The sequence below is a fragment of the Echiichthys vipera genome, assembly GCF_963691815.1.
Source record: "Echiichthys vipera genome assembly, chromosome: 21".
NCBI classification, from domain to species: Eukaryota; Metazoa; Chordata; class Actinopteri; order Perciformes; family Trachinidae; genus Echiichthys; species Echiichthys vipera.
In genome coordinates, this window is record NC_139846.1 from 3224195 (window position 1) to 3251196 (window position 27002).

General features: G+C 41.8%; 1 protein-coding gene across 1 annotated transcript in view; it reads right to left on the bottom strand.

Moving 5' to 3' along the window:
• The window catches only part of cubn (cubilin (intrinsic factor-cobalamin receptor)), a gene marked incomplete at both ends in the record, with an annotated part of 156199 nt that overhangs the window by 84368 nt on the left and 44829 nt on the right, over positions 1-27002 (bottom strand). The window contains 13 exons of the mRNA XM_083936559.1: positions 1763-1931; positions 4402-4583; positions 6398-6557; positions 6760-6944; positions 8682-8838; positions 9710-9891; positions 11093-11253; positions 12598-12787; positions 14686-14816; positions 14914-15139; positions 16744-16909; positions 24543-24718; positions 25903-26059. Of these exons, the coding sequence (XP_083792685.1) occupies positions 1763-1931; positions 4402-4583; positions 6398-6557; positions 6760-6944; positions 8682-8838; positions 9710-9891; positions 11093-11253; positions 12598-12787; positions 14686-14816; positions 14914-15139; positions 16744-16909; positions 24543-24718; positions 25903-26059 (2242 nt within the window). The remainder of the gene's footprint in view (positions 1-1762; positions 1932-4401; positions 4584-6397; positions 6558-6759; positions 6945-8681; positions 8839-9709; positions 9892-11092; positions 11254-12597; positions 12788-14685; positions 14817-14913; positions 15140-16743; positions 16910-24542; positions 24719-25902; positions 26060-27002) is intronic.

Here is a 27002-nt window from a genome sequence, read left to right on the forward strand (position 1 = left end):
ATTTACTGTTAAGAAATTAAACTGTAATCTGTATATTTATGTGCGCATTGTAAAACTCTTTGTACTAGTATTTATGTTGTTGTAATATAAAATTGTTGCCAATAAAGTTTGTTAAAAAACAAAAAACTGTAGTGAGGACATCAGGCTCACTCACGCCTCTGATAAAGCTGAAGCCTTGCTAACCGTCTTCTTAGATGACGCAAACTAAATAAAGCTGTTTCAGCCTGTGTCAGGCCTTGACTGAAGAGATATGTGATGGTGATCGATATACTCCTGCTCCTCTGACATTGATACACTGATTCTCCAGATCTCAAATTAGTTATCTCGTTATCACGAGAAAACGGAGGAAATAAAATGTATGTAATCTATGACCTTTTAGGTCTTACGTAAAAATTAATGCATCTGTGATATTCAGTATATTTTCTTATGCCTCTTGAAGAAGGTGTCATCACAGCATTTAGCAGGTTACTGGCCTGGTTAAACCTGGATGAGCTTAAGGTATAGCACTTTTAATTTAAATATAGTGTTTGGTAAAATATGCCTTAAGGTAACCTAATATGTATGTATTAGAAGAAATTAGAAGCTCACTGTTATTTTAGTGAGGCCCTCTTGTGCGCTCATAGCTCGGTGGCAGTGTGTGGAAATATGCATATATATATATAATGCATTAGTGTTTAACTAACTGTCCAACTGGTTGTCTAAACTAGTCCGGGTTTATTGTATAATTTAGGTCTGCCACGTCTTTGACTAATCGTCTAACTTATTGTCTTAACTAACAAGTGGCTGGTGGTGTTACTGTGCAGCTCTAGACAATTTTCACAATTTATAAAAAAAAAAATATATAAAATATATAAATGTGTTTTAATTGGTGACTGGAAATAAAATGTGTTATATTGTTGGAGCCATCAGCCTCTCGCCCCGTTTATTATGGACTGTACCTGTGTTTAAGTGGTGATCTAGCTTGTGAATCGATAACGGATTAGTCCTTATAGCACTTATCCATTACTACACCTAGATGGCTAGAATGGAAAGGAGGAACAATTACAGAGATAAAAACTGTGTTAATATACACATGGGATCGAGTATTGTTTTAAAAACGGCTTAAAAACTAGAATTAGTGCCTTGTGGTTTTATGCCTCTGCTAACCAGTCAAGTTTGCAAATGGTCAACTTTCCATCCAAACTGTCCAGACTCCCATAATACATGTGGTAGAGACTTTGAAGGAATGTGATAAAAGGTGGATGCTTTACACACATCTTCAGACCTAAACAATCAGCTTCAAGATCAGCGTCACCAGTTCAGTATCTGACCAAAAGTCTTCCTTTCTGTCCCTGAGCTATCAAACATTATGATGTCACAGTGAAGTTGACTTTTGACCTTTTGGATAGAAAATGTCATCACTTCATCACTATATTCTGTTGGACTTTTCAGTCATAATGAGCATAATTCTTGAGTCATGGACAAAAATGCATATTGTGGGGTGGCCGGTGGCACAGTGGTTAGAGCAGTCACCCCATGTAAAGAGGCTGAAGGTCCACAAGGAAGCGGCCGTGGGTTCAACTCCGACATGCGGCCCTTTGCTGCATGTCTCTCTCACCCCACTTCCTGTCTGTCCTATATAATAAAAGCTTTAAAAATAATAATAATAAAAAATGCATTTTGTGCGGTCATGTTCACCACTCTTTCCAGTCTGATATTGTTTGCTATGGTATAGTGACACAGAGGTGGGGCATATAATGTTTACTCAATGATGTCAACCCACCTCCCTGAACTTCAGTCCAGCTTGCATTGAAACCTCGACCGCTGACATAAGCATCAGATTTGAAGCGCACAGTGAGCAGGTTGCCAGTGCTGGAGACACGCATCGGGCTGGATGTGGTGCTGCAGAGCTTGGCCAGCTGAGGGGCCAGCAGGTCTGGGCCTCCATACACCTGAGAAGAAGTCAAAAGGACAACTGTAACGCTGTTTCAGAAAGTATCCATTCCACACTGAAAAGTCACCAGTTACACTACTGAGTAATTTATTGAGTCAACATGTATTGGCAAATATGAATATCTACCTTATGTCAACACAAAAGTCTTCACAAAACATAGTTGTTGAGGCATGGATTATGGATAGCCCCATTCAAGACTTCAAGAGGAGGAAGGGGAGGAGGAGGAGTCTCATGATTTGGCAAAAACTACTTAGACCTAAATGTGTCTAAAACTAAGGAGCTCATAAGTGATTTTAGACGTAACAAAATCCCAGCTTTAGATTCATGGCAAACTGTGGAAAGAGTTCCTTCATATAAATACCTCGGCACCTTTTTTGACGAGAAGGTGAAATTTGATGTGAACACTGCAGAGATTGTGAAGTAACAGAGAATCCATCTTCTCCGTAAACTGAACTCTTTCTCTGTCAGCCCTGTTATTCTGTGTGGTTTTCATCAGTCTTTTATCTAAAGTCTCCTGTGTTTCTGCTTCATCTACTGGTTTTTCAATCTTACACTGAAAGAAAAAAATCATCTTGTACAGCATTATAAAAACATGTTCCAAGATCACAGGAGTGAAATTTAGGGACCTTACCTTGTGACCAACAAACTTTGAGGAAAGCAAACCATATTTTGTCTTCTCCTGGTCACAAGTGAAATTCCTCTGTTGCCCTCAGGTCGTCTCTATGTCTCACCTGTCTCTCTTAAATTCTTTATAAGGATTTTATTCCTCTTACCATGTGCATCTTGTTGGTCGGGCATTTGCAACCTATGTATTTGTTCACTTTGTTCAGCTAATCCTTGATGACACTGTAATCCTTGGCATTGTATTCTACTTATTTGCTTTATTAACCTCTTTCCTATGTATTTTTTGTGTGCACTGTGTTTTTGTACTAGGCCAGTATTCAAGCTGCTGAAATCAATTGCCCCTGATGGGATTAATACAGTTGTCTGAGTCTGAGTCTGAAAAGACTCCAAACAACTGCACATTTGACTTTGTTATGTGTTATTGTTATCTGATCTGTTGTCAAATTTGAGTCACATGATCATATTTTAAGAAATAAAAACCCTTACAGGGGACCTATTATGCTTGTGCTCAGGTTCATACATTTATCGTTTGTTTTTACCGGAACATTTTTACATGCTTTAATGTTCAACAAACACTTTATTTTTCTCTTAGTGCTCATGGCTGCTGCACCTGTGTTCACCCTCAGTCTGAGACACTCTGTTACAGTGCCTGTCTCTTTAAGATCCCGTGCTGATAAGTCCAGTCTGCTCTGATTGGTCAGGCACTTCCTGGTCTCCTCTCTCCTGTTCCTTATTACTGCCACTAGCATGTAGTTACATGTAGTAAAAAGCAGACTGCAGAAATAAAGCATGATTTCTACCGTCAGAAATCACAAAATAATGCTTTATAAACCAAACACAGCACAACCGGACATGTTGTAGGAGTGTGCTCTCAAATTAAGGAGCAATGACCAACGCAAGCAACACATATTCAGCTTTCTGCCACTAGCATAAATTATTAAATTATAATGATGATAATGATAAATGATTCAAATGATGTAAAAAAAAAAATGCTTGACAAATATATTTCTGGCTCCACATTAATCTCTGCTCTCCTCCACTACAACACAAATGAAAGGGGAATTTCTTATACAAACGCTGATGATCAGCAGGCTTTAAAAAAAGGGCTTCATATTTTCATATTCATCCATATCAGTTAATCATGCATAATGTAGTCCCATACACTGGGAGAAAAGGAAGATGGAGAGAAGAACTGGGGCTGAGTAGACATCAGATGACCCTTAAAATGATGATTTACTAATATAACAGTTAAAATGATGATTTACTAATATAACAGTTCAGTAAGCAGTGATACTCTGTTGGCTGTTTAGGACAAATAAACAAGAAAGGTAAACAAAGTCAATGATTCCATGTGCAGTACTTTTTGAATGATATCAAGAGTCTCTATGAAGTTATGATTTATGATAGAATGGTATGAGTTACATATGGGCAAAAAAAAAAATCACTTTTGTATTCCTCCCAATCCTGACATCGGATCTGCAACCCTGTTGACAGCAGTCTGTATCCTGAGCAGATCTGCTCACGGGGGTTAGACTGGTTACCCATACACACGTTTACCTCGTTAATTGAAACTTTGTTAATGTTTAACATCAATATCAGACATTATAATACGGTATATGTAAGAAGCTAAGGAAAAGCAGTATAGGTCCGCTTTTAGAGGGTATGTATTTATGTGTGTCAGAGAAGGTGCCTGAATTGAGTTCAGCTTGTAGAAGACTTTAACTGAACTGCACATGAGTTTCAGAAACCACATTTTCAGTTTATACCACCTAGGTCATTGATACAGTCAGCATGGTTTAAATAAATTTTGCAATGTGCAATCAGACAGACAGGTTATATCTTACTTCCAGAACATCATAGTTGCAGTCTTGGTGAAACTCCACATCAAACTCGTGGATAGTGAGGGTGATGCTGCTGCCAGCTGCTGTGGTTATGTACCAGATACACTCTCTATTTTCTGGATACCTGTTGGGGTAGTCTGGGCTGTTGAATGAGCCACTGGAACCAGAGAGTTCCCCACCACACCCTGCAGGGACACACACCACGTCAGAGTGGACTAAAGAGTCTACCAAAGTGTATCTAACAATAGATACTAAATCTGACGATACAATAATTTTCACACAGTGATGACTAAGACTCAAGAATTACTGCTGTACATTTCGAAGCAAAGGGAACAAGAAATCACACAGCAAGCAGACAGTTGGACCTGCACTCTACTTAGTGCAAGCATATGGCAAAGAGGGTAGCGATCAGCGAAGTGGCATTTACCTGTTTTTTTCCTTGTTTGCTCACCGGTTTGACCTGTGACATGTGATCCTACAATTATGTTTGATTATGGCATTAATGTCAGCGAAACAGAATAGAAACCAATGAGTGTTTTTGACCAGCACTTTCCATTAAGGTCAGCTAGTAACCTGTACAGCCAACGTACAGCGCCAGCAAATCGCACCATAAAAACAAGAATTGCAGAGGAGTTTAACAGTTACCGTTAGCAGTTAGCCATTAGCCGTTAGCATTACAGCTAAGTAAAGATGAAAGTGATCAAGGAGAAACGTAGCCATTTGGGCATGCGTTTTAATGGTGTTTCTCTCCTTTCTCTCAGTCCATGGAGTGAATGCTTGGCCTATATTGACTCTGGTTTTTGCCCGTCTCCGCTCACTCAGCTGCTGGGACAAATAACGCCCCCTTTACTGAGGCTCCGAAGCAGCTGCAGGATTGGCAAACTCCATTTCACCCAGTGCCAGCCTACAGTAGCTGCACCCAACAACAACGCTGATGGCTGATACAATGGAAACACAACGGGACAGAAAGTCAGTGTCAAACCCGTCAAAGATTTTTAAAATATTAATTCAGACTAAATATATTTTTTTATGTAAAGGCAATACTTTTATTCTGTATCCCTCAAAACACCCCGTGGGTGTATTATGTCTTAAAAAAATATTGCTTTTAATAAAGATTCTACATATTCAACCTTTAAATGACGTGCAACCAGCATCAGGCTGTGACAAAACAACCAAAGAAAAAAATAACCAAAGTTTTCTACTTTCTTAATAATTGCCAGTCATCTGGAGTGTTCAACAGTAACACTGTCTATGTTACTTATGGTGCTTATAGGTACCCGTTGTACACCTTTTTTTTTATCATAGTTAATGGAAGAGTTTCTTTTTTACTCTGGTTCAATGTGTCTTCCTGGTTTGACCTGCTCTGAAATAAGTAATTTAAGGAGCCAGCACGCTTTCGTCCTGGCTCTTGAAAAAGAGTGTGGCTGGCTGTTTATTTATGTTAACAGTTTGCCAGGTTAGCCATTGTAGCAATACCGTGTACAGTTACACAGGCACAGCCATGTTGGATTGCAAGTTTGGGTTCTGACAGATCTGTGACTGGGCGAGATCAACTGGAGCGCAGCATAATACAGCAGATGTCGCGATATAAGATTACAGGAATGTCTGTCATAATGTCCTATATATTTTATGAACCTACAAATAAAGTTGTCTACTGCCGGACCACTGTGCTGCTCCCCGGGAACACTGCTGTGCACAGAGTCTCAGAGAGCCAGGGATCAAAGCAGGCATCAATGTTTCAGATCTGTGCAAAGCAAAACCATCACCCACGGTATGAACATCCAAAACAGAGGATTCACTCATAGTCATCTACTGTAATGATTGGCCGTGCCCATTGGTTGACCACAATAAAGTCTTTGTTCTTCAAAATTCTTATCACAATCTTACTGATTATATTATATCCAGCTATTACTTGTTTTTAATTGATAAAGTGCATATCTGTGTGCGTTGTCCCCTTGATCTGGACTGGCAAAAACAACAAAAGAGATTTACATCTTACCATTCTGGTACCACATCATCTGGAAGCCAGACATGGACAGAGAGGAGTCTGATCTGAAGACCAGGGTGAGAGCTGAGCCTGTGGTGGCGTTGGCTGGAGGGGGCGTGAATCCACAGAAGGTACCAATGAGAGGAGCCTGTGTGTTAGGCCCATTGAAGAGCTAGGACAGTTGGGAGAAAGTGGTATGAGACACACACACACACACACACACACATACACACATTAAAATGTTTTTTGGTTCTCATACAGGTTGTTGTTTTTTTTGTTTCGAAAAATCTAAATCGAGCTATTTTTACTCTTTCTGTGCATCTAAAATGAGTCATATCGACTACTAGATGGTTGAATAGAGTGCATCGGTGTACCCTGATGTAGTCATAGCCACAACTCCAGGTGTCCTCCAGCTGGAAGGCAGTGAAAGTGTAGTTGACGGTGTTTCCACTGCTGGCCTGGATGGTCCAGCTGCACTCAGAGTTCTGTGGGTAGTCGTTGGGAAAGTTCAGTGACTCCACCACTCCTCTGTGTCGGCCTGTGACCACGGTGCGGCAATCTAGAAACACACACATTTCATTTTTCCAACATTCATTAAAGTGTAATTCCTTTCACAAATTTGGTCATCAAATAACCCATCGAGACAATTTTTTTCATGTATGAATGATTAATGGCTTTTTTTAACCACAAATACTGCTCAAAATAAACCAAACCTCTGCAGTAACATGATAAGAGTCCCTACACAGAAAACAAAGCACCAACAACGTAGTTAGTGAACCCAGAGTTTATTAAAAGAGTGTTTTAAAGACCTACCTACTGTCCCCGGTACCAGCTCCTCTCATAGTAAAGTCCATTCAAGTCGATTACCAAAGTCAATCCAAAAGGAAGGAACCCATTGAGGATCTATTTCAGTAATACATGTAAACGTTGTGGTTTGTGGCAGCTTGGTGAAATATAAGTTAATAATAGATCAGCACCGAAACGGTACACAGATCTCAGGGGTCAGGGGGCGTGTGTTGCCAGAAGATGCACAACATATGTGAGTGCAAACACAGGGAAAGCCAACTAGCCTGCAACCTCAACTGAAGAGAAACAGAATAGTTTGTCTTTGTATCTTTCCCGGCTGCGAAACAAAAATGAAAGCTTACAACCCAGAAACTTTTCATAGGCTGCCATTGCGGTACGATGACCGTGCTCTGATAAACCAGTGGCTTATTGTTTTAAATCTGGACATCTCAGTCTTTCAAAACACTCTTTTAATAAACTCTTGGTTCACTAACTACGTTGTTGGTGCTTCGTTTTTCTGTGTGGGAACTCTTATCATGCTACTGTAGAGGTTTGCTGTTATTTTGAGCAGTATTAGTGGTTAAAAAATACTTTTTAATGCCTTCACCGTACTGCCCCGAGCTAATCAGTAAAAGTAACTCTACCATTTCTATATTAATAGTTGTTACATGAAAAAACTGTCTCGATGGCTTATTTGACGTATGAAAGTGCCAAAAAAGACAATGGGATGATTTTACGCCCTAATTACACTTTAAGATGGACACTGATAATCCATGTCTGACATGAGGGGTATTGAAAAATACAATCTAACCATAAAGGCAAACAATCTTTTCAAGAGCAGATAAGATATCCTCGACATACTATTAAGATTTATGTTTCAATCAAATGCTTTGAGATATGACAGCATCATTTCTGAAAAGGCATTAAAAATTATCTGTGTGTCTTTGAGAACTATAGTTTCAGAGATGAACTGTTATTAGTTAAATTCAATACTCTAAATGTTCTTCAACTTCAACTTTTGAAAAGACTGTAGTTTAAAAAAAAAGTGTTCACGCTCCTAAACTTTCTTACCTACACATGGACATTATTTTTATTCCTATCGTAATCCTATTTTCTTTTATTATTTAATTATCCAACAAGATGGTCACTATTTTCTAAATTAAATACAGGAATTATAATTATACTTGGATTTAATCAATAAAAAATAGTCATGATGAAATGTCACATCATTATCATCTGTGGTCAAATGATGTCAGTGAGCTTGAACCAAATAAAAGAAAGAGAGTTGTGTGCAACTGCAACTGAAGAAGTCTTTTCAGCAGATACTTTTGGACTCAAGTAGAAGTAGAAGTTGTACATTGTGGTTCCATGGGAGAGAAAAGTTTTGCATCTGCATGTTTTAACTCAAAAACACAAAGCTTGATGAAAAATGTAAAAATGTAACACAACATTGCATGCCCACACTCTTTCCATATCCTGCAAGCTTGTGTGTGTGAGCGTGTTTTTATACTGGAGGTGTATGATGCCAGGAAGCCTCCTGTGCTGATGCTGCTGTCCGTGCGTAGTTTGATGTAGAGCTCATTGCTGGACGAGTTGATGCTGCTGGGCGGCTGACTGCCACACAACTTGGCCAGTTCTGGAGCACTGCTGCTGTTACCATCGTACACCTGAACACACACACACACACACACACACACACACACACACACACACACACACTATGTAATGTTCTGCTGTGGATGGGGGCAGCACCTGAACTTACTTTAGACATGTGTATGCCTGTACTCTGCCGTGCCAACCATCATCTACTGTATCTAACACAGGGGAGAAGTACCTCATACAGCCACACTTCAAACAATTCAAAATATCTCTTGAAAGTGAAACTTATATGTGTTTTAAACTGCGTTGCCAGCCTGAATCAAACATTTATGTCCTTACATTTATACCAGGAATTGTATTTGGATACATTTAACTTCTCTGCAATGTGTTTCCAAAGTTAAAGTTTTTACTACCGTTTTTGTGTGAGCGCCTGGCGGCCGGGCTCGCCATGGAGCCTGGCCGGGCACAGCCTGAAAAAGTGATGTGGCACCTCCCCCCTCCCCATCCTGTGGGCCCACCACACACAGGAGTAACCGCTTTGGTCGGGGGTGAAGGTGAGGTGACAAACATTCACTAACTCTTTGATTTTTTCCATATAACGATCATCGTTCTGCAACAACGTAATACAGCTGTCTGCCTGACTAACCTCAGCCATTGCAGGAGGTTTCAAGGCTGGTCAGCGTAAAATAGGGGAAATCAGGACAGATTACGGCGGAATTTGTATGCCAGTCAAAGTCGGCAGCTGGTTCTCAATGTCAACAGAGATTTTATTATTTTGATCATGTGGTCATTGAAAAACTATTAATGGATCTATACTTTTCACCACTTACTCAATAACAATGCTTTGAACCTCCATATTCTATTTGATGAAGTCACACGTTCAGCCTGTAAAATCAAAATAGCATTATGCATCCACAATCTGCGAGGTACGGTACTCACAGCCAGGTAATCATAAGAGCAGGTGGAGCTGGACTCCAGGTGGAAATTAGAGAAAGAGAGGAGGAGCTGGCTGCCCTGGCTGGTCCTGATTCTCCAGTAGCACTCAGCATTGGGGTGGTAGGGCAAGGGGTAGTTAGGGGAGGAAAATCCTCCAGATGCAGTGGTCAACATCCCTCCACAGCCTTGGACACAGAAATTCAATTAAATGGGTGGGTAGGTGTGTGTGTGTGTGTGTGTGTGTGTGTGTGTGTGTGTGTGTGTGTGTGTGTGTGTGTGTGTGTGTGTGTGTGTGTGTGTGTGTGTGTGTGTGTGTGTGTGTGTCCGTTTGCGTGTGTCTGTGTGTGTGTGAGAGCTGGAAGATGCAAATTAATGATGCATTTTAGGTGCATAATTGGAAGATGTAAAACTGGTTTTAAAAAATGATAATAACACTGTTAAGATTGCTTGAGTTCCAATGTGCAACGTGTAAAATGACAAAGCTAAATCCTGACACCTAAACATGTTTCTTTTTAAATGGTCTTAAGAGCATGATCATTATAACTTCATACAAAAAAGATGAGAGGTCAGAGGCTACATTCAAATTACAGGCAAGTGTGGTCCAAATCTTTTTTTTTGCTCTCATGTGACACAGATGTGATTTTCTTTGACTAATCTGGACACAAAAATCTATTTTTTTCCCCGAATAGTTCTGGGTCACTTTCCCATGTGGTCCTTAATCTGATATATATCTGATCACTAGCCTTGGGACTACCATGAAAATGGTCATGTCAAAATTCATGTGTGTTTTTCTGCATCACACTCCACTGAGAAGGTTCATTCCCTCATACTTTAATGCCCCTCTCATTACAGAAAATGAGCTGAAGCATCGTTCCCTCCACCTCATTCGCCTTTACTGGGAGGAGAGCAGAGATGGACTTTCAGCTAACGTCTGTTGCTGCAGCTGTGCTACAGCTGCCACATGCCTGTGACGTTTTTTGTTTTTGTTACAGCATGCATGTGTGTGAAATATTGGTTGCATGTGAAGTGTTTTAAGGCAAGATATCCCTTCACACCACTGATGTCAGACATGGGTCATTTAAAACATGAATGTGAGCAGTCTAGGCAAAAAAGATTGGATCTGTAATAGTCCTATAATGCCAAATTTAGCCAAAAAGCAAAGTGGTCAAAAATGTGCAATTTAAATTCCGTCTGACTTTATTACAACGGTAAGAAAAATTAATTTTCATCAACAACTGAGAGTATACTTCAAGAACACATGAATGAACATGAATACAGTCCAGAAGTGGTAGTGGTCATGACTCGATAGTCTGTGCTTTTCACTTTCTCTGCTCAACCTGGCTAAAAGAAAAGGAAAGTATAACATTCAAAAGATTAACCACTCACCACTCTGTGTGCCATCCCAGTGGGCAGTGAATCCACGACGTGTGACGGAGCTATCCGAGCGGAATCTAACCCAAAGACGGTTGCTATGGGATACCAGGACTGGAGGCCTCTGAGACGCACAGAACTTACCAATCAATGGAGATATCTCATATCCACCGTCCCTGCAAAAGATCAAAGTTCAAAGTGTGGTCACATTGAATAAAGAAAGATGCAGGTGTCTTATGTGTTCACACAGTTTAGACATCACACAGCTTGGGAAGTTTAGCAGCAGAGTGTTTGATGCACAAACTTGTCACGACACCAGTTATATTTAGGTCATTATTTTCTGACCTGCATTAACTCCTGTTCACCTGACTGTCCCACCCAGATGCTCTCCTGTCCCCAGTTCTCTCCTCTGCCGTGCAGTAAATATACTGGCCCATTTCCACCTGCTCCATGTCAGATTGTTAAGTGTCTCATGAAAGCTGCCATGGACAGTTCCAGGAGTTTCTCTTTCACAAATGCAGCACACAAGAAGCAGAGTGTCCATATCAGATGTGTTCTCACTTACTGGAAATAGTGTATTTTTTTGTCTGGGAGGTTCTGTGTAGAGCCGGAGGAAAGAGGACATGACAAGGATTAAACCAAGTCTCTTGCTGTTCTTTGAATTTGTCTGATAGTGTTGGTTTGAATCTTGTTGTCTCTCCAACTCCAATCTCCGACGCGTGATATAAACGTCATCAACCAAGAATTCCAAGAATACACCGGAGAATGAGCAGCTGTTTAAATAATTTTCCCCTGGGGTTATTAAAGTATTTTTGATCTGATCTGATCTGTAGGGAGCTGGGAGGATAAACTCGGTTTTATGTCCAGTCTGACTGAATCCGACATGTGCTTTCTCAAATACAGCCCTGCTAGGTAATGTCGAAATCATTTCGAGTTTGCAGTGCATGTGCTTATATGTTCCAGCCATTTCACCTGCCTGCCTGTTACCTGCCGACACTACTCTCTGCCTGAACCTTGACTCCTACCCTTCTGCCTACTCCCTGCCTGGTTAAGTCTGCCTTTCTTTGTTTGTTTGTCTGCCTGGTTGCTTAATTTATGTCTGTTTTTTGCATATGGAAACCCCAAGCGCTGAAAAATTAAGCTCATGCAGAACTTTGAAACTACATTTCACTTGACACCAAAACAGAGAAAATGCCCATAGAGCCCCATGTGAAAATGCTCAACTTTACCGGAGAAAGAAACATGTTTACAGCCTGCTACATTACATATATCATATAACTGCATGGCAGCTATTCATTTTTATAACTTTCCTTTTTTCTCTGCTCGTTCTATCAGTGGAAATGTGCTGCTTGCTGTTTGCTCAACAGCACACAGATTGGTAGAACGGAGGCATTCCAGTTGAACCATTTAGATGTTCTGTTTGGCAGGCTGTAATTTCAGACTTTTAGAGATGTCCTTGGCATGTCAACAAACGAAAAAGTTACCTCTTCTCCAAAGACAGCCTTTTGATTCATCCATACCTGATCTCAAGAAAGTCATAATTGCAAGAAGGAGGGGTGCCCTCCAGCTCAAAGTCAGTGAAGTTCAGCATAATCTGCATGTTGACTTGCACAATGATCTTGAAGATGCAAACTCTATTGTTGGGGTAGTACTCAGGGTAGTTGGGTGAACTGAAGGACCCTGTAGAGGATGTGAAAGTCTCGCCACAGTCTGATTTGAGAGAGAGAGAGAGAGAGAGAGAGATAGAGAGAGAGAGAGAGAGAGAGAGAGAGAGAGAGAGAGAGAGAGAGAGAGAGAGAGAGAGAGAGAGAGATTTATTCACAACCTTGTTCTTGTACTACTACATTTTCCAAATAAAAAATACTGTAATACTGTATATTTGGGATTAGTTCTCTGAAACATTATCAAACATTCCTTGGAATTCCCAAAAATGTTATCAATTAATTTTTGGTGTCACAGGGCAGAAGTAATGTTGTAATTTGATGTTATATTTCTATTTGATTGCTGTGTTTTATATTGCATTATTTCTGTATTTTCTTGGTTTGAACTCCATGCTTTAAAGTTGTACTCCATAAGATTTGACATATGTTGTTTCTAGCGGCCTCTTTGGCAGTAACATGTAATTGAGCCTGTTCTTTCAGAGCCTCCGTCTTGTCACATTTATGGTCATTATGTGTTGACTTTGCTCTTTTGTACTCTTTATTGAAACACATTAACCTCTCTACTTCCTGTCTGTCCAATATATGTTCCCATCTTAAATCCATACATACACACACATGTTCCTATTACACTTCTGCCCTTACTACAAGACACAGAAGTTGGAAAGTCCCGATTTCTGATAACAAGTGAACGCAGCAAAACTGTTAGCGTCACTAACATAGCGGCTTATTTACATTTGGAGAGGGAATGTCTCCACAGACACACCGATTGGAATACTCATCAAAAATTAAAAAACAAGTGCTTTCATTAGTGGGTCATATGATCAAACCATTGTTTTAACTCACTCTGTGATAAGATAGAAACTTAACAGACAATTAACCAGATGAAAATCTTATGGAGTAGATTGAATTTGGCTTTAATGCCTACTTAGGACATTTTTATGTAGAGACCATAGACTATAAAAAATGGACGTAGCCTCTCCGCCCAGGGCCCGTTCTCTCAACTTGATCCAATCTTATTTGCCTCCGGGAGTCACAATATAAATAGCAAAAAGAAGTAAAAAATCCATTCAGTCTATCAGCTGTTGGCCTGCATAGAAATTGACCAATGGGAGCCATCCGTCACGAAGGCTCTAGTCACTAGTCTGTGCCAATACTTGCTTATAACTGTGAACATCCCCAGTCCGATTAACGGCTATATCAACACGTTAGCATACATTAGCGATGTGTTTTTAGCATTGTAAACTAGCATTACATTGCTCTGCCAGACGGGGCGTGTCGTTAGAAGGCGAGGGAAGGCGATACAAGCTCTGTCTCAGAGGCTCAACTGAATTTCAGAACATCGACCACAGCTTTAAGCCCAATTTTCTATCAAGTTTGCTTCAGAAATGACAGTGTCAGTGTCCTAAAACCTTGAAAATAGAGTTATCCAATCAGATTTAGGTGTCGTCCCTAGGCAGAAAAGGCTTCCAGCTTTTTGCTTATGAGTTTGGACCATAGACTGTATAATGAATGGACGGAGCTACAGTGACGTCACTCATAGATTTGCGAACATCCGAAAAGAAACCAACTCGGACGCTGCCATCTTCTTTTTTCTATGTCCATGGGGCGCTGCCAGTTTTGCAACCGTGGACAAGAAAGGGAGGAGCTTGGGGGGACGAGAGAGGGGTGCATCGATTGGATCCTGGGTGTGCATGCCCATTTCTATCAGCAACCTGACGTGTCTGAGTCGCTGCTGCTGCTGCTAATAATATTAGCTTGGATAATCGGAGGTAAGTTGTACAGCTAACTCATCTTTCATTACTGTAGTAGTACTACATTTGGTAGTACTGTATTCAAAATGATGGCCTAAGTTGTGGCATATTTTGCACATGATTTAGTTGTGGCTTATATAGCTCTAGTGGAGTTGATTGTGTGTGTGTGTGACTGCCCGTCCAATAGGTTGAGTACCTGTGGTGGCATTGAATGAAACATAGCTGGCAGAAAATCCCTCGGAGACTAAACTTGAGTCAGACACAAACAGCAGGGTCATCAGGCTGTCTGTACTGGTGACGGATGGAGGCACTACACGGCCACAGTACCTGCACATATGAAGCATCCAAATGTATTGATTCCCAAATAACAACAAACACAAAGCAAATGTCTGCATTTATTTTCAAGAAGAAATATATCATGTACCTGCCAATCTTGGTTCCAGTCTGTACAGTGCCATTGTCGTACACCTCCAGGTAATCAAAGTTACAGTTGGTGTGGTACTCCAGGTTGAAGGAGTCAAACGACAGCCGGACCAGGTTGCCTGGGGTAACACTGATGTACCAGGTACAGTTGGCACCATGGGGGTAGTTGCTGGGGTGACCAGGGGTTGTGATGGTGCCTGAAGGACTGGTCAGGGTATCCCCACAGCCTGGTATAGGGAAAAAATGGTCAACATTAGACATGGGTAGACTTTTGAAAGTTCTGAAAGTAGCTTTAGAGGATACTGCATAACATTCCCAATACATTTGTTGCCATTTTTAACAAACCGTTTTCCAATAATTTAGTGAAAGAATACCTACAAAAACAGTGCAGCTGCTAAGTGAAAATATGAGGACACTGAGGAGAGTTGGAGGATGTGTGAAAAAAAAGAATTATATCAAAAGAAGAAGATATAATTTCTATAGCTGCCAACACAGAATATCAGACAAATCAAGCAGCAACCTCCAGGTCTGAGGAACGATGCCAACACTGACGTGCCAGTGCAGTTCATCAAAGTGAAAGTAAAAATTCCCAACTTTACAACAAGAATAAACATATCTACATCCTGGTACAAAACACACTTTTGGTCTAGGTGTGTCTTTTGGTCACTATACATGAAACCAGTACACTCACACAATCGAATACAGGCGACTGACCACTAGTTTGTGCTGGTCAAAGTTCCTCAAAGTTGAACCCCACACAGATTTGGTTTGCCACTAGAAGCAAATGATTTATTCGCCCCTTCCCTCGCACAGAATGGATGGAAACCAGAGGCCAATGTTTTATTTTCTCCTTCCCTTGCACAGAATGGAAATAAACCAGAGGCAAATGTTTATCTTACCTTACTCTCTTTAACCAGGAGCAGGTGGTGCCTATTCTGGAGTTACTTCATGAGTTGGCATTCTGTTTACAGTTTTAATTTTTAAAAATGCATTTCATAAAATGTCTTAAGAGTAAAACCACTAGTAAGGATTTATCATTATCAACCTTTAGCAAAGATGATGCTAGCTTAACATCCAATTGGGCCGAGCCCGGTATGGAATAGCACGGCCACTGCCTCTATCAAAGTTGACTGAACTAAGGATCCTACCTACCAGAGATCATTTCTAATGTTTTTTGTTTTTTTGATGCAAACTATGAGATAAAAGAGACACTTTTTTTCAATATCCACTGCAGCCTAGTGCAAAATGTGGTTTGGCTCTGCAGTGTGACTTTGTTTGCTGTGGTCAGCAGTGGGCCAAGTACAGGACAAAAGCAAATCTGGGGTTGTGATGTTTTTTTTATGTGAATTTTGCCATGCTGTTGTTTACTTGTGTCTGTGCTGTCGCGCACAATATGCACTGTTGAAAATGTGTTTTGTATGTTGCTGTGTGCTAATTTGCTGTACATGGCTTGTATAGAACGAAACTGCCAAAAATAAATATAGTTTCATGATAAATGCTTGCTGTGTGTTTGTGGTTGCTTTTGTGCAACCAAACCATGTGTGAATGTTGTGTGTAGGGGTCTGTGGCAAGTTTGTGTCCAGGGCCTGTTGTCAAGATAATCTGTCCATGCCTGCTTGCACTGGTGAGAAACAACTTTAAAGCAGACAATTATCAGAGTGGATCCAAACAAAACCTAACTATATAAAATTCATTTCAAAGCATAAAAGGTGTGCACGACAACAGTTTGTTACCGATAAACATTATCTGTGGTGACATACAAGATAATTGTTTCTAACCTAGGAGGGCAGCCACAATCAAACCTTTTTGTAAATATTGATACTTCTCTCACCCTCTATGGCGGAGCCATAGGCTGCTTTAAAGCCATGGTTGCTGATGGAGGAGTCTGTCTTGAAGCGGATGTACATAGATCTCTGAGTGGACTGGAGTCTGGGGGGAATCTCAACACCACAAAATGTCCCTAGCAGAGGAGAGCTTGACATGGACCCATCCCTGACCTGGAAGATGGAGGAAACATGCACCTTTATAACTGATCCTCTATTAAGCATTTCAGAATGTTTGTAAACAACAGGCGTCAAGATACTTCCGGGTGGCAGAACATGAGACGCTTCCATTGACCTGAAGCGATCCGGCCGGCTACTGTAAACAGTGTTACATAGTTAAGAACATTGTTGTTGATCTGAAAGTGAAGTGATGATGAAAATGTGTTGTGTTTGGGGTTGCCCTGCCAGATAAACAGCAAAAGGTGAAGGGTTTTATCGATTTCCTTGAACCTGTGGGTGAGGAGGTTAAAGCGAGCGGACATGGTCAAAAGTACGAGTGCTACAGAGAAGACCGCAAGACTGCCTGGTGGATGAGGAGCCTCTTTTAACGGACCAAACCTCCATCATCGTGTTTGTGGAGACATTTTCTCACAGATAACCGATCTGTGTCACCAGACGAAAACTTTTTGGCTAAATTCTATCAAACCTTCTGTTGAACCTCCAAATATGAATGATGATGTAATGCTTTGATTTAATGGTGTTAAACTAAAGTCTAACTTCTTATCTTTGTAACCAAATATAAATGATGATGTAATGTTTAGAGTTAATTTAATGGAGTTAAACTAAAGTCTAACTTCTTCTCTTTGTAACCAAATATAAGTGATGGTGTAATGTTTAGAGTTATTTTAATGGAGTTAAACTAGTCTAACTTCTTCTCTTTGTAACCAAATATAAATGATGGTGTAATGTTTAGAGTTATTTTAATGTAGTTAAACTAAAGTCTTACTTCTTATATTTGTAACCAAATATAAATGATGATGTAATGTTTGAGTTAATTTAATGGAGGTTAACTAAAGTCTAACTTCATATATTTGTAACCAAATACAATTTTAACAGCCTGATTTATCTTTGTGTTAACCAGAGTGGTCAGAAGGACACTAACACCGGTGAATTAGCCATGTGCTCCTCTCTAGTTGGACAGCCCGATCTCCTCCCTGTAAACACTGGGAGCAGCTGGTCGTCCACATTAACATCAATGTTGTCCAAGCATCAGGGACCATACTTCAGTCCTTCGTAATAAAATGGTATGCTTTGACAGTTCCAAAATAAACTGTAAAGTCTTCTTAATTTATATTTGTAGGGTTCTCTTAAAATGTGCAAGAACATTCCTTGTTTATTTTACTGGGTTTCTATGATCTTAGTGATGATTGGAATATGCAGATTATCCTTCTATATTGATACTTGAAGACGGAGTAGAGTAGGACTTAATTTCCCATAATCCTCTGTTTCCCTCTTTTCATCTATTTGCGGGAGTTGTGTGTGAAAATGCAGCAAACATAGCAGAAAAACTAAAATTGATATCGAGGTGACTGATGCTTGTAGACTTAAATACTGTTAAAGTATTGGCACAAATATTAACTCGCAGTTTGGGACTTGTTTTTTTAAATTTGAGTGAAGTGCAGTCAGGTTAACTGCGTTTGTTGTTTTCACTAGCTTTGAAAAAGCGTTAAGTGTGAACTGTAAAACATGGAGGTTTATGTTAGCACTGTCGTGCGGGACAGTGTGCTGTAAACGCCAGCCGCAGCTTTTCATCAAGGTTCCGGGAAAGACGAGGACTTCGCTGGAGCACTGTGTTAATTAGCCGCTAACGCTACTGCCTTGTGAGGAGGGGACCCGCCAGACCCGTGTTGCTACGCGGACGCTTGCCTGTTAAAACCTCGACTGAAGCTGTTCCACCATCTACTCAGCTCACCGACTCTACCACACTGCTTCTTCGTTACCGCGTGAGTAACGAAGGTGTTTTCTCTATCGGAACGGAATGTAGAAGGATCTAAGGATTCGTTTTTCATATGTGCACCAACTCATGGGCCCCAATGGTAAAAAAAAAAGCGCTTGGTATTGTTCTGAACATTTAAAACCAAAGGTGTAACTGGTTAACCACCCACAAGGTGTAATTTCATTGACTGCTGACTGTGTTAAAATGTAATTGTGTCTCATATTTCACGTGGAGTGCGACTTAGTAAAAAATATTGGTTAAGCTAAAAAGGGAACTAATTATAAGAGTTAAATAGTCAAGAACAAGGGGTAAAAAACACTTGCCTAAACTTTTGTCTGCATTTGTTATTTTCTTTGAGGATTTTGTTGACTATGATTGTTTTATAACAGTAAAGCAACAGAAGGAAACGGTTTATGTTGACTATCACTAGATAATTAGAGAGTGAACCAAATAAGGACAAACAATTTGAGTACAACAGAGAACTTAGAATTGAAGCAAATAAATATACCGTAATTTCCGGACTATAAGCCGCTACTTTTTTCCGTCGTTCTGGTCCCTGAGGCTTATACAACGGTGCAGCTTTTCTACAGCTTACGGTAACCAGGGGCGCGCACTACCGAGGATGCGCGAGACCGAGGCAGACATCTGGCGCCAGGTAACGAAAGCAAAACAAAGAGTAGGAGAGCTTCAGCGACAGTTTTCGCGAAGGAAGTGTTCATGCAAACACCCTCAACATCGATAACAAACGGAGAAGTGCATATGATGCTGCTTTTAAGTTAAAGGCAATCGATCTGGCTGTCAAAGAAGGAAATAGAGCTGCTGCACGTACCCTTGACATCAATGAATGGCTGGTTATTTTGATAACGTAAACGGCCGCGGGACTGCACTTTTACTGCCGTGTTACAGGCGAGCACTTTGTATTACTTTGCACCATTGTATTATTTGTACTCTGCACGAATGCTGTTCGCCATGTCAAAGATGTGAAAGTTTGATTGAATGATTGAAAGATTTATTGTTAATAAATGGGACGCTTTGCGTTCCCAAACAGTCATCTCTGTCCCGACAATCCCCTCCGTGGTAGCAGGAACCCCTATATACTACGGTAATTACACATCAAAACGCCTGCGGTTTATAGTCGGGTGCGGCTTATATATGGAGCAATCTGTATTTTCCCCTAAATTTAGCTGGTGCGGCTTATAGTCAGGTGCACTTTATAGTCCGGAAATTACGGTACTTGTGTAATACATTTCATTTAGGTTGTCCTGCATATTTCATTTTACTAATATAATAATAATAATAATAATAATAAATAAATAATAAAAACAATAATTTACTAATAATAATACCAGTATTACCTACAGACTGTGAGTTAAATTAGTCCTCAGTGGAGGCGCTTTTATTTCTTTATTTCATTGTAGTTGCAAGCCTGTGATACTAGCATCTACTGGTGAAAGGGAATTTAGTCAATTCACCATCAATTGCTAAGGGCTCAGGATCCTGTTTGTTAAACCTTTTTTTTAGTAACCTTATCTCGTACTATACTTCCAGCGCCAGGAAGGGGTCACATATTTTTACTGTAAACCACCACCTGAGCCGCTCAGGCTGAGCGTTGTTCTTACTGCTTTCTCTCATCAAGATCACTTTGGCATAATAATTTGACACGTGAATGTTCATGTGCAAATAGGATATTTCACTTGTAGATTCTTAGAAGTCTGTAAAATAATTCTACTTGCAGATCACCCAGTTTTCAAGCCATTTACTCTGTTTCCTCGATCGCTTTGCCCTGCTCAAATGACATGGTTACTAGTGGTGCCATTGGAGAATGATTCAGCTTTTGCCACCCAGAAGAACGTATATTATTGCTTTGACATCATGGTGAATTGTCTTATTCCCCCCTTCATCCATCAGTCTCTCTCCCTATAGTATATAACACACTCTTTTGTGACACAACACAAAGTAACCTATGATAACTCAAAAATGACATCAAAGACACTTATGTCATGTGTTTTTTCACTAAAAGCAACCAAACAAAAGTAACACAAGGTAAAACAATACAACTGGTATGATGTATGGTGGACAGCAAAGCACAGGTTATCAATTAGATTTGAACAGGTATGTTGGTCTATACTAGTGATGTATACAGTGTCTATAGAAAGTTTAGATACCCTTATGAAATAGTCCCTTTTTTTGTTTTGCAGCCTGAAATGATAATACATAAAACAATATATATTTTCCCAGCGTGATTTACACATTTCGCCTTACAACATTCAAGTGAAATCGTTTTTTTCAAAATTTCTGAAAAGAGATTTAAAGATTTAATACTTTTGCTTTAATTACAGCCATCAGTCTGTTTGGATTTGTCTCTACCAGCGTTGAGCACCTAGATTGGGAAATATTTCCCCATTCTTCCTGCAGAACTGTTGGAGTTAAGTCAAATTCTGGGGTGAGTGGTGATGGACTGCACTCTTCAAGTCCATCCACAGATGTTCTGTAGGATTAAGGTCAGGGCTCTGACTAGGCCACTCTAGGACATTCACCTTCATGTCCTTTAGCCAATGTGTTGTTTTTATGATGGTGTGTTTTGGGTTGTTGTCAGGCGGAAGGTGAACCACCTGCCCATTTTCAAGTGTCTAACAGAGGGCTGCAGGTTTTCCTCAAGAATTTGGGTGGACTTGGCAGCATCCATTTTCTCTTCAATCCTGACCAACTGCCCAGTCCCTGCTGAAGAGAAACAAGCCCACAACATACTGCTGCCACCACGCTTAACTGTAGGTATGGTGTGTTTTGGGTGGTGTGCTGTGTTTGGTTTCTGCCAAACATAGAGCTTAGAGTTCAGCCCAAAAAGTTTAGTTTTAATCTCATCTGACTGTATAACTGTTGTTTGTTAATTGGTTGCTAAGGCGCCGTACTAGGTGGCAGCCTTTAACAGCAGCTCCCGTGGGTTTTTAAAAAGTTTTGTTGTGTTTGTGTTCTTGTTTTTGATGAACTTTTGCCGGAGACTGGGCAAGGACGAACACCTTTCTTTTCTTTTTTTCCGTTTTTGAACTTTTATGGCACTTTTTGTGATGTTTTTGCTAACCCTAGCAACAGAGGGTCAGGAGCGCATCACTGAGCGCATTGTTTACACACGCGACCAGCTGATTGCGCTGTGTGAACCTGTGCTGCTGCCGGGAGCCAGACCTGAGGTACTGAAGGAGCTGTGGAGGAGACGCCGTGGCTGCAGAGCTGGAGTGAAACGTTGGGTGAAGAGGAGGTGACACAGACTGGCTGGACTGGTGATCGTCATGGGAAACAGGAGGTCTCTGGGGAACAAGACGGACAAGCTCGCCGTGCTGATAAAGGCTCAGAGGGAATATCGTGAGTGCAGTTGTGTTTCACGGAGACGTGGCTTCACTCACACATCCTGGACCACAGCGTGGCGATTCCCGGCTTCAGGACTATTCGGGCGGACAGGGACGTGACAAGCAGCGGAAAGAGCTGGCCTTTGACGTCATCCACTCCGCTGTTGCCCAGATAAAGACGCTGCATCCCATTTATTGTCATCACTGGGGATTTTAATCACGCCTCACTGGATAAAACCCTTCCAACATTTCACCAGTATGTTGACTGCCCCACCAGAGACTGTAACACACTGGATCTGTTGTATACAAATGCTAAGGATGCATACAGTCCAACAGCCCTCCCCCCTCTTGGAAGATCTGACCCCAACCTGGTTCTGCTGACCCGTAAGTATATTCCCCTTGTTCAGCGGCAGCCTGTCCACACTAGGAGCATAAGGGAGGGGGACTCAGGAGGCTGCTGATGCACTACAGGACTTGACTTGAGTCGACAGACATGCAGAGGATCTGGACAGCATGACCGCTGCATCACAGAATACATTAGGTTCTGTGAATACACCAGCATGCCAACCCAGACTGTACGCCGCTTCCCTAATAATAAGCTGTTGATCACCATGACCTGAAAGCCCTTCTTAACAAAAAGAAGAGGGCGTTAAGGTCTGGAGACAGGGAAGAACTGAGGACAGTGCAGCATGAACTCAGGGATATGCTGAGGACCTGTAAAGAAGTCTACAGGAGGAAGCTGGAGGCCAAACTCCAGCAGAACAATTTGAGGGATGTGTGGACTGGTATGAAGCAGATCACTGGGTGTAAGGTGAGCGGCAGACAGTCATCAGGCAACCTGGAGAGGGCATACTAGCTGGACAGATTCTTCAATAGGTTCAGCGCACAGCCTTCTGTCGTCTCCATGACCCCCACACACCCTCACTGCCCTAAATGCTTCCTCCCCCTCCCCCCTCAATCCCCCGCTGTGAGCTCTCCTGTGCAGCACCTCTCCTCCTCCTCCCTCTTCCTCCTCCACCTCTTCCTCCTCCTCTGTCTCCTCCTCCTCCACCTCCTCGTCCTCCACTGAAGACACCAGCAGCCTCCCCCACATGACTTTGACTGCAGGCCAGGTTAGGAGACAGCTGGAGAGACTCCACCAGCATAAGGTTGCAGGCCCTGACGGTATCAGCCCCAGGATCCTGAAGACATGTGCCAGTCAGCTGTCTCCTTGGTCAGGAGAGAGTAGCAGTGCTTTGGAAGACTTCCTGCCTGGTTCCTGTTCCAAAGAAGTCGACACCATCAGACCTCAATGGCTATCGACCAGTGGCCATCACATCTTACGTCATGAAGGTGCTGAAGAGACTGGTTTTGGTCAACCTGAGGCCGCAGGTGAGAGCCCTGCTAGACCCTCTGCAATTTGCTGACCAGCCCCACTTGGGAGTTGATGACGCGGTCATCTACCTGCTGCAACAAGCCCAATTGCACCTGGATGGTGGATGAGGTACTGTGAGAATCACATTCTTTGATTTCTCTAGTGCTTTTAACACCATTCAGCCACTGCTACAGGGGGAGAAGCTGCGGGTGATGGGAGTAGACGACACAATGATCTCCTGGATTACTGACTACCTGACAGACAGGCCACAGTTTGTCCGTATGGGCAGTGTTCTGTCTGATGTGGTGGTTAGTGATACAGGAGCTCCACAGGGGACTGTACTGTCTCCTTTCCTGTTCACCTTATACACCACTGACTTTCAGTACAACACTGGGTCGTGTCACCTGCAGAAGTTTTCTGACGACTCGGCTGTTGTTGGGTGTAGAAGTGAGGGACAGGAGGAGTACAGGGCACTGGTAGACAATTTTGTGAAGTGGGCTGGACAGAATCACCTGCGGCTGATCATCAGCAAGACCAGAGAGATGGTGATAGATTTCAGGAAGAAGAGGAAGACGGCTTTCCAACCTCTGTGCATTCTGGGAAGGGATGTGGAGGCGGTGAAGGATTACAAGTACCTGGGTGTTACCATCAACCACAGACTGGACTGGAGATCTAACACTGAAGCTGTTTACAAGAAGGGGATGAGCAGACTTTACTTCCTGAGGAAGCTGAGATCCTTCAACGTGTGCAGCAAGATGTTGGAGATCTTTTATCAGTCTGTGGTGGCCAGTGTACTTTTCTTTGCTGTGGTTTGTTGGGGAAACAGCATCACAGCGACACCAACAGACTCAACAAACTGATCAGGACAGCTGGCTCTGTGATTGGCTGCAAACAGGACACTCTGGAGGCTGTGGTGGAGAGGAGGACACTGAAAAAACTGTTATCCATCATGGATAATCCTCTCCACCCTGTCCAACTCACACTGGTCAGACAGCAGAGCACCTTCTCCAGAAGGCTGCTCCAGCTTCGCTGTCGTAGCAACAGATATAGGAAATCTTTCCTGCCACAATCCATATATAATATAATATTGTAGTTTTATTGATGACTTTCTCATGTGTTATCATAAACATCCACACCAACAGTTTGGTTTCAACAATTATTTTAACATTTGTTTACCTCAACAGAGTCATAACGGCAGGAGCCTCCCTCAACGTCGAACGACAGGAAGTTGAGGGTGACAACATAGCCCTCTGGCTGGTTAATGACCCACTCACAGACCTTGTTGTGGGGATAGGCATTGGGGTGGTAGGGAGAGCGGAACTGCCCAGTCCCAGACAAAGTACCCCCACAACCTGGGGAGAGAAGGGTTAATGGTTGGTCAAGGGTTTTGACTTCTGCAGGGATTCAAATCTTTGCCTGCTGTGATGATTACTTCTTAATGGTTTACTGGTGCTCATCCGTTTTTCTGTCAAACAGTACCTGTCCTAATTCTGAGAATGTCATTTGACTTGAATTTGTGAAATACCACAGTCTCCTTCTCAAGACAATTCTAAAACAGATTATCAAATCTCTGCCCTCATTTTTGATCAGGCAAGGTCAAATGATTTTCCACACCACAGACTAATTGTCTTTGGATTGAATGCATTCTTTCAATTCAGATTGTATGCATGATTAATTCCAAAGAATCTGATATTCAATGTCAAGTCAATTAAGATTAGGGGTCGACTGATATGGATTTTAAGGCCAATGCTGATACCAATTTTTTTTTAAGTAGTGCCGATTGTCTTGAGCCGATATTTGGAGCTGATTCTACTTTTGCTCCCTTAATTTACATCATAAAAATGACACAATGATGATAACAAATGTTACGAGTCTCAATTTTTAACATCAACATTTATTGGACTTACAAGAGCCTGTAGACGCCTGTTTGTAAATAATTGCAGTAAAGCTATCGTTGAACGCAGCACCCCGCATCTGCCAGCCGATGTACCGGTCTATCACTAATTAAGGGCACACTCACACTGTCAATCCGTACCGTGCCCAAGCACGTTTCATGGCTAAAGTCTAGTGCCTTAGAGCAGTGTGAGTGCAACCGTACCGCGCCTAGGCGCGGTACGCTTGCCGGCCAATGACCATGCGCAGTCATTTTAAAAAATGGCGGCAAAAGGTTCACGTTGGTGTGATGCACAAAGCCAAAAAAGGTTACCCTGTTTTCTGCGCTGCTTTCCATTATGTAGCCAAAAGACTGTGCGCTTTTGTAAACAAAGTGACGCATCGCGATGACGTCAATCAACGCGTGTGACGTGTTACACCGTGATGGCGTATAGGCAGGCAAGAAGCATTCGCACCGAGGCCCAGGTAGTGTAGTGAGTACAAACGGGCCTGGGGCGTGAGGGGAGAGGGAGGTGGGGACAAGTACCCTAAAGCACGGGGCAGTGTGGACAGTGTGAGTGCGCCCTAAGATTATCCATGACATACATATCTCACTACCAGCATGTGTGCACAAGCAGCCAAAGCGTGTGAGTGTGTATCTCACCAACGGTGTAGACAGCCCTGAAACCAGCCCGACTGACTGAGCTGTCTGACCTGAAACGAATCCACAGGGAGTTGGAGGACGAGAGGATGGGAGATGGCAGGGACATCCCACAGTACCTCCCTATCAGAGGGTCAGTCTCCATTCTGCCATCACGAACCTGAAGGAGAAGGTGGGTAAGACGCAGTGTAATTTTGTCAGTGAAAACACCTATTTTACACAATAAAAACAAGACTAAAACTAAAGAAAAAGCAACCTCTGAAAAGGAGAACTATGACGAAATGTATTACATTTGTCAGCAACAGTTAGAAACTAAAAAGAAGCAGTGTTTCCATTCAAATGTCAAGAGAATTATGTTGAGCAGATGATAACCAGAAACAAAACAAGTTGCCTCAGTCATCTAACCACATCCATGAAAAATGCAGAGGTCTTGAGAAAGTTGGTTATATTGAAATTGGGATAGTTTTAATAGTTCTGACTTGTCAGCTAGTATTGTCCACTTTTCAAACTGTCTGGAGACAAAGACACATTTTGGCAATATCTGGGAAGATATTTCCTAAGAGCGGAAACAGCTTTTCAGCCATGTGTGGTAAATGTTTGCTATAACAGAACCATAAGCGTGCACAGGGGGGAGGCAGGAGGGGCCGCCACACCGCCCTTGTGGCCAATTATTGAAAAACATGTGCTAAAGTTCCCTCTTGGGAGCCAAAACACATGCTAAAGTGCCCTCTAGAAGCTAAAACACGTGCTAAAGTGTCTAGGCCCAATTACTGCAGCAACCCCTTATCCTTTAGACTGCTTAACTTATCCTCAGATTGATATAAATATCGCTAGGGAACTCGGTAGACCCGTCTCTCTGTTGGAGGTGCATGAAGTGATCAAGTCTATGCAAAACAGTAAATCTCCTCTTCCTGATGGTTTTACAGTCGAGTTCTTTAAGGCATACTCAATATTACTAGCCCCCGTCCTTTTGTGAATGTTTAATGACTCCTTTACTGAAGGCAGACTACCAGCGACCTTGTATGAGGCGCCCATTTCATTGCTCCTGAAGAAAGACAGGGATATTACATCATGTGGCAACAAAAGACTGGTCTCACTTTTAA